The sequence below is a fragment of the Rhinatrema bivittatum genome, chromosome 7 (assembly GCF_901001135.1).
Source record: "Rhinatrema bivittatum chromosome 7, aRhiBiv1.1, whole genome shotgun sequence".
Taxonomy (NCBI): domain Eukaryota; kingdom Metazoa; phylum Chordata; class Amphibia; order Gymnophiona; family Rhinatrematidae; genus Rhinatrema; species Rhinatrema bivittatum.
The window spans coordinates 150506575-150521155 of NC_042621.1; the positions used below are offsets into that span (position 1 = coordinate 150506575).

The window sequence follows — 14581 nt, forward strand, 5'->3', positions numbered from 1 at the left end:
GTTCCTAAAATGACGAACTGTGATAAATAGTTTTAGAGTTTGTATATAGTATACAATGTATGTGTGTATATATATATATATATATATATATATACACACATTGTTACAAAGTTACGCCAGAGGCAGGCCTAACTTTTACAATAACGGTAAGGGGGGGTAGATAGATTTAGATAGCGGCCTCGGAGGGAACGGGCCTCTGAGGGAACGGGCAGTGTGCGCAGGGCTCGGTGTGCACAAGGTGCACAAATGTGCATCCCCTTGTGCGCACCGACCTCGGATTTTATAAGATACCCGTGGCTACGCGCGTATCTTATAAAATCCAGTATACTTTTGTTTGCACCTGGTGCGCGAACAAAAGTACGCGCGCGATTTTTTTTTTAAAATGTACCCCTATATGCATATATACCTTATATACATATATACTATGATCTACATATATATACACACCATATATACATATATACTAATATATATATATATATATATATATATATATATATATCCATCAGAGAACCCTAACATAGGTTAAGTAACACCACACATTTTTTAAATGATTTGAAAGATGATTAATGTTTCAAGTTTTATTACGCAATGGCAAAGAATATCAAAACTATTCAAAAAATATTTCAAAAAATAAAATTGACATAATAATACACAAATATATTTATCAATTGCCCTAGACAATCATTCCTCATTCACACCACTTCTAAACTCTCTGTAGTGTTATGCATTTATAACATGTATAGTTATCAATATAACACATTGTCCAAATATATACAAAGTGCTTGTAACATTAATCCTCTTTCAAATCGTTTCAAACATTAGTGGTGTTATTTACCCTACTTTAGGGTTCTCTGTTGGATATACCATTTTAGGTACCCACATACCATTTTTATTTCATTTAAAGCCTAGATCCAGTATTATATATTAGGGATGTGAATCGTTTTCCATATCGTCTTAACGATAGAAATCGTGTGGCAGGGCAAGAAAATCGTCTTAGGCACGATTTTTTAGTTAAAAAATCGTTAAAAATCGTTTTTTCCGATTAGTGCGCACTAACGGGAGTTAGTGCGCACTAACTGGGAGTTAGTGCGCACTAACTGAAAATGATACAATTTGACACTTTTCAGGTCAGTTAAGGTCAGTTTAGGAATGAATATGTATTCCTATTGGCTGCCCTCTTATTTATTCATGTTACCAAGTTTCCTACTGACAGTATATGGGGGATGGGAAATGGAAACAGTTGGTAGCTTGACAAAACAAGTAATGTGATCAGTCAATGTGACTAGAACTTGTGCCCTAACCCTGATACCAGGGGTATTGTGATCTTCCTGCACACAGTGCCCTATCCCTATTAATACCAGGAGTGTTGTGATCTTCCTGCACACAGTGCCCTATCCCTAATACCAGGGGTGTTGTGATCTTCCTGCACACAGTGCCCTAATCCTGATACTGGGGGTGTTGTGATCTTCCTGCACACAGTGCCCTATTCCTGATACCGGGGGTGTTGTGATCTTCTTGCACACATCCCGATATCAGGGATAGGGCACTGCATGCAGGAAGATCACAACACTCCTGGTATTAATAGGGATAGGGCACTGCATGCAGGAAGATCACAACACTCCTGGTATTAATAGGGATAGGGCACTGCATGCAGGAAGATCACAACACCCCTGGTATCAGGGATAGGGCACTGTGTGCAGGAAGATCACAATACCCCTGAGGAGTGAGGGTCAGGCAGCTCCCCCCTGTCTGTGAAGCCAGCCTCTCACTAGTAATGCAGGGAGGGAGCTGTCTCAGACTTCACCATCCACCCCCCCCCCCTCACCCACACACCATTCACTAGCTGGGACATGGGGGAAGTCAGGAGTGAGGGACAGGCAGCTCCCCCCTGTCTGTGAAGCCAGCCTCTCACTAGTAATGCAGGGAGGGAGCTGTCTCAGACTTCACCACCCTCCCCCCCCCTCACCCACACACCATTCACTAGCTGGGACATGGGGGAAGTCAGGAGTGAGGGTCAGGCAGCTCCCCCCTGTCTGCGAAGCCAGCCTCTCACTAGTAATGCAGGGAGGGAGCTGTCTCAGACTTCACCATCCTCCCCCCCCCCCCTCACCCACACACCATTCACTAGCTGGGACATGGGGGAAGTCAGGAGTGAGGGTCAGGCAGCTCCCCCCTGTCTGCGAAGCCAGCCTCTCACTAGTAATGCAGGGAGGGAGCTGTCTCAGACTTCACCATCCTCCCCCCCCCCCCTCACCCACACACCATTCACTAGCTGGGACATGGGGGAAGTCAGGAGTGAGGGTCAGGCAGCTCCCCCCTGTCTGTGAAGCCAGCCTCTCACTAGTAATGCAGGGAGGGAGCTGTCTCAGACTTCACCATCCTCCCCCCCCCCCCTCACCCACACACCATTCACTAGCTGGGACATGGGGGAAGTCAGGAGTGAGGGTCAGGCAGCTCCCCCCTGTCTGTGAAGCCAGCCTCTCACTAGTAATGCAGGGAGGGAGCTGTCTCAGACTTCACCATCCTCCCCCCCCCCCCTCACCCACACACCATTCACTAGCTGGGACATGGGGGAAGTCAGGAGTGAGGGTCAGGCAGCTCCCCCCTGTCTGTGAAGCCAGCCTCTCACTAGTAATGCAGGGAGGGAGCTGTCTCAGACTTCACCATCCTCCCCCCCCCCCCCCTCACCCACACACCATTCACTAGCTGGGACATGGGGGAAGTCAGGAGTGAGGGTCAGGCAGCTCCCCCCTGTCTGTGAAGCCAGCCTCTCACTAGTAATGCAGGGAGGGAGCTGTCTCAGACTTCACCATCCTCCCCCCCCCCCCTCACCCACACACCATTCACTAGCTGGGACATGGGGGAAGTCAGGAGTGAGGGTCAGGCAGCTCCCCCCTGTCTGTGAAGCCAGCCTCTCACTAGTAATGCAGGGAGGGAGCTGTCTCAGACTTCACCATCCTCCCCCCCCCCCCCTCACCCACACACCATTCACTAGCTGGGACATGGGGGAAGTCAGGAGTGAGGGTCAGGCAGCTCCCCCCTGTCTGTGAAGCCAGCCTCTCACTAGTAATGCAGGGAGGGAGCTGTCTCAGACTTCACCATCCTCCCCCCCCCCCCCCTCACCCACACACCATTCACTAGCTGGGACATGGGGGAAGTCAGGAGTGAGGGTCAGGCAGCTCCCCCCTGTCTGCGAAGCCAGCCTCTCACTAGTAATGCAGGGAGGGAGCTGTCTCAGACTTCACCATCCTCCCCCCCCCCCCTCACCCACACACCATTCACTAGCTGGGACATGGGGGAAGTCAGGAGTGAGGGTCAGGCAGCTCCCCCCTGTCTGTGAAGCCAGCCTCTCACTAGTAATGCAGGGAGGGAGCTGTCTCAGACTTCACCATCTTCCCCCCCCCCTCACCCACACACCATTCACTAGCTGGGACATGGGGGAAGTCAGGAGTGAGGGTCAGGCAGCTCCCCCCTGTCTGTGAAGCCAGCCTCTCACTAGTAATGCAGGGAGGGAGCTGTCTCAGACTGGTATCAGGGTTAGGGCACTGTGTGCAGGAAGATCACAACACTCCTGGTATTAATAGGGATAGGGCACTGTAAGAGATGACTGTAGTAGATTGAATAAAGATCTGATGTTTCTGCTCTCCTCACACCAAACAAAAACAACACACAAGCAGAGAAGCCCTTCTTACAAAGCTGAGCTAGTGAGTTAAGTAGGAGGAAAAGTAAACATACTGGTGCCAGTGTGGCTACTTAAAAAATACACTTACCAACAATCAATTACATATATTTGAACTGTGTACAGTTCCAGCCAGGACCACCTTTCTAAAATGCACAGTGATTGGCAAATTCAACATGCACTAGCATTTCAGGTGCCTGCTAACAAAAATAATAAACAAACAAGTTCTAGTCACGTGAGTGCTGATCATTACATTACTTTTTTTGTCAAGCTTCCAACTGTTTCCATTTCACATCCCCCCAACCATATTGGTAACATCAATAGATAAGAGCACAGCCAGCCAATAGGAATACATACATACATATTCATTCCTAAGTGACCTTTACTGACCTGGGAAGTGTGAACACTTTGTTTCATTTTCTGTTGGTGTTCGTTAGTTTCCAGTTCCATTTCCCATCCCCCCAACCATCACCTCAGTGGTAACCTTGGTAATATCAATAGATAAGAGGGCAGCCAGCCAATAGGAACACATATTCATTCCTAACTGACCTTCAGTGACCTGGAAAGTGTTTATTTGTATCATTTTCAGTTAGTGCGCACTAAATCGAGTTAGTGCGCACTAACGGGGAGTTAGTGCGCACTAACTCGAGTTAGTGCGCACTAACACGATTTAACGATTTTTAACGATAAATCGTTAGAATTTCTATTGTATCGTGTTCTATAACGATTTAAGACGATATAAACATTATCGGACGATAATTTTAATCGTTGAAAAACGATTCACATCCCTATTATATATATAGTTATAGTTGTATGAAAAAATGACAGAAAAAATATTCAATTAGGTCCAACCTAATATATAAGTTTAAAAATACAAAAGAAAGAAGGAATACTGTGGTTTGGTAAGAAACCCTATAATAATACTTTATTATAAACACAATAATAAATATATATATGTAGTGGGACAGTTTAGGAATCCTTTCCAGTTGTGTGAGTGGTTCTCAGTTATGGTGGTTAATATATTGTGTTACACTTTAAATGCTTTTCTAACCAAATGTGAGAAATGTAAAGCATCAGCATCTACTAGATCCCTGCAAATAGCTCTGCTCTGCTGCTTCCTCCCTGTGGCCTTATCAGGTTTCCAGACATTTTTTTGTTTCAATATATTTTACTTTGTACTATTTTAGAATATAGTCTTTATGATTTTATAGCTATACACCCAGTTTGTAGACATCTACAATTCTGTTCACCTGACTGTGCTACTCGTCTCTTCTTGATGTGTTGGTACTTTGCAGATTTCAGAATGATTTTGATAAGGATCTGTATAGCAGTGCTTCATTTTGTGACTGTTTGTACTGGCAAGAATAGTTAAGTTAAAGGAGCTTTCAAGAAATTCTGATCACTATTAGCTCCTCAGAAACTAAATATAAATCTGAATGAAAAAGAAGGATCTTCACAATATTGTTTTAAATGACAGATGCATTATATTTAAAAAAACAAACAGTTTTATATACTTTAGTTTGATAGTACTGCTGCTTTAAGTGTGTCTGCAGGTCATGATCCCCAACCTTGACTTTACAAAGAACTTAAAACTGGGGGTGAGGTGGGGTGGGGGAGGGGTTGACTGGCCTGTCTGTCTTGCGTGGTTACAGATGGATTGAATATAATACTCCTGATGATTAGTAGGCCATTTTTGTTGGGTGCAGTATTACCTACTAACTCTTAAACTGAACAGTTCTCTGGACTCCTCATCCAGCCCATCTGGATTTCAGAATATCTCCATAAATATGCATGATGCGTGTTTGCAGAGTGTGAAAATCAGAATTGTTTGAGGATGGCAAGGACCAGGGCTGGGAATTGCTATTCCTATATGGGTTGATTTTCAAAGGGCCATGCACGCAAACACCGGCGGTTACATTCGTGGCCGGGCCCTACGTGCTGCTCGCATTTTCTAAAGGGCCTGGCCACTCGCATAACCACCGATGCGTGCACAAGTGCCTGGCCTCTCAGATGGGGCGGGCCACGGGGCGGGGAAAGGTTGCACTGGGACAGCGCCATTCGACGACATCCCAGTCCGGGCTGGGAGAGAACTTTCCTATCACTAACCTTACCCTTCCTACCTCTTTCCCTCTCCTCCCCGATCCCTACCCCCTACCTAACTCTTACATTTTTTACATTTTTTTACCTTGCTGCTCCTCTGGAGCAGCAGTAGATTCCATGCGCCGGCCGGCTGCTGACACGCACTTCCCCGGGATGTCGTCGAATGGCGCTGTCCCGGTGCAACCTTGCCCCGCCCCGCGGCCCGCCCCATCTGAGAGGCCAGGCACTTGTGCACGGATCGGTGGTTATGCGCGTGGCCAGGCCCTTTAGAAAATGCGTGCAGCACGTAGGGCCCGGCCACGAGTGTAACCGCCGGTGTTTGCGTGCATGGCACTTTGAAAATCGACCCATATAGGAATAGCAATTCCCAGCCCTGGTCCTTGCCATCCTCAAACAATTCTGATTTTCACACTCTGCAAACACGCATCATGCATATTTATGGAGATATTCTGAAATCCAGATGGGCTGGATGGCGCATGCTCCTTAGAAAATCGACCCCATAATGTATTAGCATGGTAACTGACACAAAATAGGACTGGTATAAAATGTACCTCATGGATATAAGTTGATCGGTATGTCTGGTGAGGAGCCTACATCTGCTGGGTTGTGACTGAGTCATGGTAGTTATATAAGGAAAAGATTGTTATGCTGTGAATAGGGCTTTTGATGCCCTGCTAGCAAAATAATAACCTTGAAAATGCCCTTTTTGCTTCTCTGTGCTGTTTTCCTCTCCCTGTTCTAATGACTAATAGTTTTTGAACCTAATACTTCACATTGGCCTGAGTGTGACAGATTTGTTAAGTGCAGGTTGGGTTCTCTTTGTACTTACCAAGATGCCACTATTAATTGTTTTATTAAACCTTGGCAATGCCTAGGATGATTTCTTCCCTTGTTCCAGTTTTACTTTCTGAAGAAGGAATTGCACGTGTGCAATTGATTTCCAGATAAATCTTTTCCAGCAGATTAATTCACTCAACACGGATTCCTATCTCAGCATTTTCTATCTCATTTACAGGAGCCTTGTTAAAACTAATCCGCCACCTTACTTTATTGTCTTGTTTACTGTTTCCAGGTTTATATTTGAACTGTTCTTGGCACCTGATGTTTTCTTATTAACAAATCAGGAAAGAGCTTGGAGGAGAGGAACTCCAGCATCACGATCAATGTATTACGAGGGTGCAACCACCTGAGCACACTTAGATTCATGAAAAAGTGCAAATTCTTCACACCTACAATAGAAGCAAGTAGGCACACCTAGTTATTAAAAAATTAATTTATTATCTAACATTTCAGTCCTTGATGATGGTCCCTTACATAGATTGAAACATTGAATAATAAATTAATTTTCTGTTCAGTTGGTGTGCTTGGTTAATTTTTTATTCTCTATGGCAGGTTCTCAGTAACAGTAGGAATCTAAATGCAATATTTAGCAAAGCACAACTTCCATCAATTGCTATATTCTATATGTGATGACTGAACAGTGGTATATTTTCATAGTGTCAGAAATGTTTGATTTGCTGATTGCAATCAACATGGTTTTGGATTTCACAGGAAAATTTAAGAGATGGAAAATGGTGGCTTTGTTTCCCTTCCTTGTTTTGAGGTTGTTTGGGGTTAATAGTGAGGAAGGATGAACAACGGAACATAAAAAAAAAAAGAGCCTCAAACCCAAACTCAAACGATGGCCTGTTCCATGCTTGGTTCACCAACATTTAGCCATAGGAATAAGTGGGGGAAGTTTGGACAAGTGCTCCATAGACATGTACTGTTGGAATAAATGTGTCCTATCATGGAAGAAAAAACTTGGGTAGGGATGGAAAGTAAACAAATATCTACACAGACAGGCCCACATACCACAGAAGTCAAGAAACAAACAAACAAAAAAAAAGATCTTAATCATTACGGGGGCTGGTGGGGGTATCCAGAACAAATGTGCCCAAATATGTGTATCTCACTTCAGAATCAAACTAGTCCATCATCACTTATTATTAGTCAACAATCTGAACTATCTCCACTCCCTCTTACTAAACCTAAATATTCATTAGAGTACATTTATGGCTTATTTTAATTGATATGATTTGAAATAAGAGGCAACCATTTTTGCTTGGCAAATGGAAAATATCTGTTCAATTCTTGTCTGGTTGAAAGCCTTTAAAGATCTAAAAATAGTTCTATAGGAGGACTAGGGAATATGCCCTTTCCCTCTGCGATCCCTTTTCCAACTTCCTCTTCTGAGATCCTCCTCCCTCTCCTACCCATTCTCCTGCCACCCTACCCATCACTGATCACTAAAATAAGTAAATGAATAGATCAATTAATTAATTATCCAGGTACACAAGAAATGTCAGAAAGTAACTTCATTTCTATAAAATAAAATACAAATTTAAAAATAATATGCAAATCTGTTCAAATCTACCATATAATTACTGCAGAATTTCAGAAACCTTGCCGCAGAATTTTCTAACTCTTGCCCCAAAATCTGCCCTTGAGCTGCCGCAGAAAATAAGGCGGTGACAGCAAGTCCATGCATGCAGTGGCCTAAAACCAAGACTCAGGCATCCTGCCCTGAAATAATGGTGTTAGTCTGAAACCCTACTTATTTTGTCCTTAGTTTCTTTCTGTCATTCACAGCATAGAGAAGCTTCTTTAAAATCAGCATTATCTACTAAGGGTTAAAGCAAACTTGCTAGCAATATTACCCACTGACAGATAAAATTATTGAAATTCTCCATAATGACTCTGATTTTTGTTTCATTCAGAAGGAGATACTACTGTTTTATGTTTTTAAAAGTCACACCTACTTAAGCAATCCCACTGTTATGAAAATTTGGTAACTCAGGGGTCGAATTACTACAGATATTTTGAGGCCCATATTCAAACACGGTCCAGATAGCAAAGTTAGCCAGATAAACGTATCCAGCTAACTAAAGGCATATTCAATAGAGCAGCCACATTATTGAATAATAGCCAACTATCTTAAAGTTAGCTAGCTAACTTGAATATTGGAGTTAGCCAGCTACCTTATAGTCAGTTAGCTCAAATCCTCCCAGTTATGCCCCTGGAACTCCCCTAACTTACAGGCCGATACAGTACAGTGCGCTCCGATGGAGCGCACTGTTAGCCTGCTCTGGGACACGTGTTTTCCCTTACCCCTTACCCCTTATTCAGTAAGGGGAGGAAAACGCGCGTCCAACCCGCGGCACCTAATAGCACCCTCAACATGCAAATGCATGTTGATGGCCCTATTAGGTATGCGCGCGGGATACAGAAAGTAAAATGTGCAGCCAAGCCGCACATTTTACTTTCAGAAATTAGCGCCGACCCAAAGGTCGGCGCTAATTTCTTCCAGCGCCGGGAAATGCACAGAAAAGCAGTAAAAACTGCTTTTCTGTGCACCCTCTGACTTAATATCATAGCGATATTTAGTCCGAGGTCCCGAAAAGTAAAAAAAGTTTAAATAAATAAATAAATAAATAAATTTTGAATTCGGCCTGCAGCTGTCGGGCCAAAAACCAGACGCTCAATTTTGCCGGCATCCGGTTTCCGAGCCCGTGGCTGTCAGTGGGCTCAAGAACCGACGCCGGCAAAATTGAGCGTCGGCTGTCAAACCCGCTGACAGCCGACGCTCCTGTCAAAAAGGAGGCGCTAGGGACGCGCTAGTGTCCCTAGCGCCTCCTTTTCCCCGTTTTTACCGCGTCACCTAATTTAAATAGAGAATCGTGCGCGCCGGGAGAGCAGACGTTCATCCGCTCTCCCGCGAACTTTACTATATCGGCCCGTTAGTAGGCTAGCTTATTAGCTGGCTAGAATTTAGCTGGATAGGTGCCCAAATATTCATTTAGCCTGCTAACTTCTAAGTTAGCTGGCTACATGCTTCTGAATATGAACCTCCTAATGTATAAAGTGAATAGATAGAACATGAACAACTAAAGAGTGGAATCGGTGAAGGCAGTTTCTAAGAATCATGCATTGCAACAATAAAAACTGTATTTTTATTCTACAAATGCATAAAGATATGTAATCCCCTTTCGTGTCCTTATACCGATGAGAGAGTCACTGTGGAGCTCTTGTGATCCGATGTAACCCAATGCAGCACTGACTTTGCTCCAAATAGTGGGAAGGAAGAAATCTCCCCAGGGGCCCTTAGTCTTGTGAAGTAGTAACAATTTTGAATAAATCACTCTCACACAATGATCTGGTGTTCCAACAAAAGAATCAGTTTACTTCAGCAAAATAGCTGCAGTGATGACAGTGTGATATAACATACAATATGAACTTTTATGGTAGATCTTTCTTGTTTTAATTTCAGTTGCATTTTATGTTTAATTGTTTTATTTTAAATGTTTTTTTTAATTCAATGTTTTATTTGATGTTATTTATATTGATGCTGTAAACCATTATGATTATTATGTAGAATATCAGTATACAAAATAATATAAATAAATAGATAACTGAACCCTTACAGGGTAGCAACCACTTTAAATACTTGCAAAGTCCTTTCCATGCTTTAATGAAAATGACTTCTTTGAGTAAATGGATCCCTTCTCCTCAGGTCACTATTCCTGGTACCTTTACTCTGAAAGTGAAGCTCCATTCTCTTTCTCTGTCTCCTCTTGACTCCTTTTGACTGTTCTTGATGTAAGTGTCATGTTGGTACTATCTCCTTCTGCTTCCAGATTGACTTTGGGCACCTGGATGGTACCAGATATAAGAACTGGATTAGTTCATTTAACTCTTTTTCTCTCTCAGCCACAATCTCCAAATGAGTTCTCTTTGGTTTCCAGACATCATTAAAGTATTTTAGACCTTATAAGCAATGAAAATTCTAACAAGAGGAGTTGATTTGTTCATTGAGTCTCTGCTAGCTGCATTGTACAAATCAACCCCTTTTCATCCCTTATTAGGTATAAAATTGTTTAATGATGTCAATTTTACAAGGAATACCTCTGAATGTGTCTGTAACACCAGCCCCCAAACCCCAACCCACCTCCCAAAAACTCACCCCGAATCAAAGTGCCCCCCTTACAATGGTCCATATATTGAGTGTCAGGATGAGCCATTTAAAGAGTCTCTCTGTCTGTCTCTCTCTCTCCCTCCCTCCCTCCTTCTCTCTCTCTCACACACATATAAGATATGCATGTAAAGGCTGCAGACATACATATGTGAAGAGTATTTTAAATCCTATGCGTATACTTTATAAAATAGCGTGCATCTGCGAGTGGCAAGATATGGGTGCATAAAATAACGTGCATCTGCGAGTGGCAAGATATGGGTGCACATGCGGCCCTTTTAAAATCTATCCAAAAGTGAACAACTACTTATTTAACAAATGTGTTTTCTTCTTAAAATTCTGGTTTTTCTCTTTAGAATACTAACAACAGGAGTGGAAAGCCATATATGTTTCTAAAGAATGATATCAACAAGCAATTTAAGTCCATGCAAAAGTCTATGCAAAGGTCCCTGGGAAGGAAAACTGAGGGGAAGCGCTGCAGTCATTTCTCCTCTGTAAGCAATACTCTCTAATGTCGGTGAAATTGCTCATGGCTCTTCTTTGTTTTCAGCAATCTTGCCCAGACCCACACAGCAGTGCCTGCTGCCCATGGCTATGGTGAAGCCCCAAACACTGCTCCCAAGCCCAGAGTGGTCTCCACTGCCAGCATAAGGCCCTCTGTCTACCATTCAGGTCCAGGTAAGGTAGTTCTAAGGTGTAAGGGGGGGTAATGAGAAGAACAAGAATTTCCAAATTAAAAGATTGTGGACCTTTAGTTATAAAAACAATTTACAAACAAATTTGCATGTATACTTTGCTTCACATATACATAGATACTTTGAAATTTCCTTCCAGACTTTGATTCACTTTACTATGGTACAGAGATAATAATATTACCTTCACCTTTCCTATTATGCATCATGGTGTGGTGCCAAAGTTAGTATCTGTCATCCCTCCACATGCAGGAATCAGAGAGGCCCATCTTCACGGAATGCATGTTCCTAGAGTGAGACCCTATATTTCAGATAGAGCTATTTTTGGCATTCAGCACAGAAATTTTTGAGGTTTGATTTTGAAAGCTTATTTTTGAGACCCAGATGCTTGTATAGTAAATTGAGGAAGAGGAGTAAAAGACCTTTTTGTATTTTAAAAATAACTTTCCCTCTGGTTTCTACTGAGCAACCTAAGATGGACATGGCATATTTAACCACTTATTTATTTATTTTATTTATTTATTTATTTAAGTTTTTTTATATACCAACATTCAGGACGATAGTCCCATCATGCTGGTTCACAAGAAACAGGGGTGCAATAATAATAAAATTTTACAATTTGAACAATAGTGCAGAAAAGCAGTTACATATAACAAGGAAATCAATAACTTGGAGTGAGAAGGAAAATGAAGATCAGATAATTATATATATGTATCAATAGCATGAATTAGTTAGGCTGGGAAGATTATTATATATATGTATCAATAGCATGAATTAGGCTGGAACATGCTCAAAGAACTTGAATAGGGAGCCTGGAATGAATTGCTTTCCCTGTTTATGATACATATATGGCAGAGATCTACAAAGATCTAAGCTCTGTTTGATTCCTTCCAAACCAATGTCTGTTGTCTGAATCAAAAGACCCAACTCTCGATTTAATTAGATCCTGAAACATAGAAAGCAAAGAAGAGGAAACAGAAAACATGAGACCTTTAAATAGATTTTATGCAGATCACAATATGATGAATACCAAGAAAATAAGTTTATACTGACATTTCATATCATTACATTCTTAGAACAATAGAATAAAGTCACAAGGTCTGCCTAGAGCATGATGATCATGATGTGTGTATACAGCTTAGTTCCTTTTAACTCCTCCCCTATGGAATTTTTTTTTTAATGGATAGCTTACAAATAGATATTGACTGATCCAAATGAGGTGATCTGTAGATCACAATCGATGAACCTCCTGGCTAGCAAACCATTTGGGTAAAAGTGAATTCTGATCATGAACTGTAATTCATGTAATTGATTCCCTCAGACCCGCACACTTCTCCTTCTTTTCCATTCCTTCTTTGCCACCCCCCGGAAAAGAAATGTACGCTGAAAGAATGGGGAGAGGGTTGCCTCCAAATCAGAGGAAATGTAAGGCAAAGCATGCTAATGAACAAGATATTACATTTCCTTCCGTTCTTTGTATTCACAGCGTGTGAGTTCAGTCCCTTACCATTCAAAAAGGTAAAAAGTACAAGATTATTAAAGAAATCAGATGCATCTCTACTTATAAATCATTGCTAATAAAGAGACCTCAAATTCTGCCTCTGGGAGAAAACATCAGTGTCATCCTCATTGCCACTAGTTGATATGCTTTTATGATCACTCATATGAAGGTTGCAAGTATTAGTAGATTTGTAGTCCTTTTGTTCTCAGATGGTATGAGATAGGCTCACCAGTATTCTTGTCCATAGAGGGGAACCATTTATTTCAAGGTCCTGTTGGGGAGGAGCAATTCAATATCATTCTGCACTCAGTCTTATGGTTCACAAGATGTGCCTTTACTTTCACAAATCCAAGCAGTCAAATAAAATCACAGCTCTTTCATCCTCCATTCCATACACAGGCAAACAACTTTGCCACTATTCACTTATTACAGATGATTAGGGATCAACACATTTAAAAATGGTTCTTGCTCTCAGTCCCGGAAAGCTGGTCAGACCTAGGTAAACAATATAGAGGTCTTTTACCAGCACGGAGTAGTTTCCACCTCTTTTCAAGCCAATTCAATCAAATCAATGATGCACTCGGTGCTGATGCTGTGCAGAGGTTCCTCAGTTCAATCCCCTTGTCAGGTTGTCCACATCCTGGGTGAGCTGGGGCTGGGCAGGGCATGATGTAGAGCAGGGGTCGGGAACCCATGGCTCGCGAGCCAGATATGGCTCTTTTGAGGGCTGCATCTGGCTCGCAGACAAGTGTCGCCACACTTCCCGCTGACCCAGCTGCTCCCCGGTCCTCCTCCGCCCGGGCTTAAAATGCTGTCAGCCCGGGCGGAACGCGGCAGGACAGCTGGAGTCAGCGGCACCGGCGTGCTCTCTTCTTCCCGCCCCCCCCCCCCCCCCCGCGGCCCGGAAGAGGAAATGGAGCGTATCGGGTGCCTGCGCGGCAAGAAGAGGCCACGCTAGTGCGCTCGGCATCGGCCCGAAGAAAAGAAGACTGCAGCGCGGCTCGGAGGAAAATGAAGAGCTTCAACCGTGGCCGATGGGAGACTCTCCCCCACCCCGGGAACTCGCGGCAGCAGCAGCCTCCTCCCAACGCTAACCTCTTCATTTTCAGCCCTCGCGGAGGCGGAGTCCCATCGGCCGCGGTTGAAGCTCTTCATTGGGAACCTGTATGTGTAAGTTTGTGATTGAAAACCTGTTTGTGTGAAAGAGTATGTGTGTATGATTGAGATCCTTTGTGTGTGAGAGAAATCATGTGTATGTATGATTAAGAGCCTGTGTGTATAAGTAAGAGAGAGATCATGTGTGTCTGTGTGTGATTGAGAGCTGGTTTAGGTGAGGGAGCATGTGAGTATGTGATTGAGAGCCTGTGTTTAAATGAGAGAGAGAGACCATGTGTGTCTGTGTGTGATTGAGAGCTGATTTAGGAGAGGGAGCATGTGAGTATGTGATTGAGAGCCTGTGTTTAAATGAGAGAGAGAGACCATGTGTGTCTGTGTGTGATTGAGAGCTGATTTAGGTGAGGGAGCATGTGAGTATGTGATTGAGAGCCTGTGTGTAAATGAGAGAGAGAGGACATGTTTGTAAGCATGTGAATGAG

At 43.1% G+C, this 14581-nt stretch overlaps 1 protein-coding gene across 18 annotated transcripts in view; it reads left to right on the forward strand.

The window, feature by feature from the left end:
- LDB3 (LIM domain binding 3) overlaps positions 1 to 14581 on the forward strand; it is a 452171-nt gene that overhangs the window by 357220 nt on the left and 80370 nt on the right. For all 18 annotated transcript variants that reach the window (XM_029609315.1, XM_029609318.1, XM_029609322.1 and 15 more), the window contains one exon: positions 11344 to 11471. In XM_029609315.1, coding sequence (XP_029465175.1) covers positions 11344 to 11471 — 128 coding nt within the window. The remainder of the gene's footprint in view (positions 1 to 11343; positions 11472 to 14581) is intronic.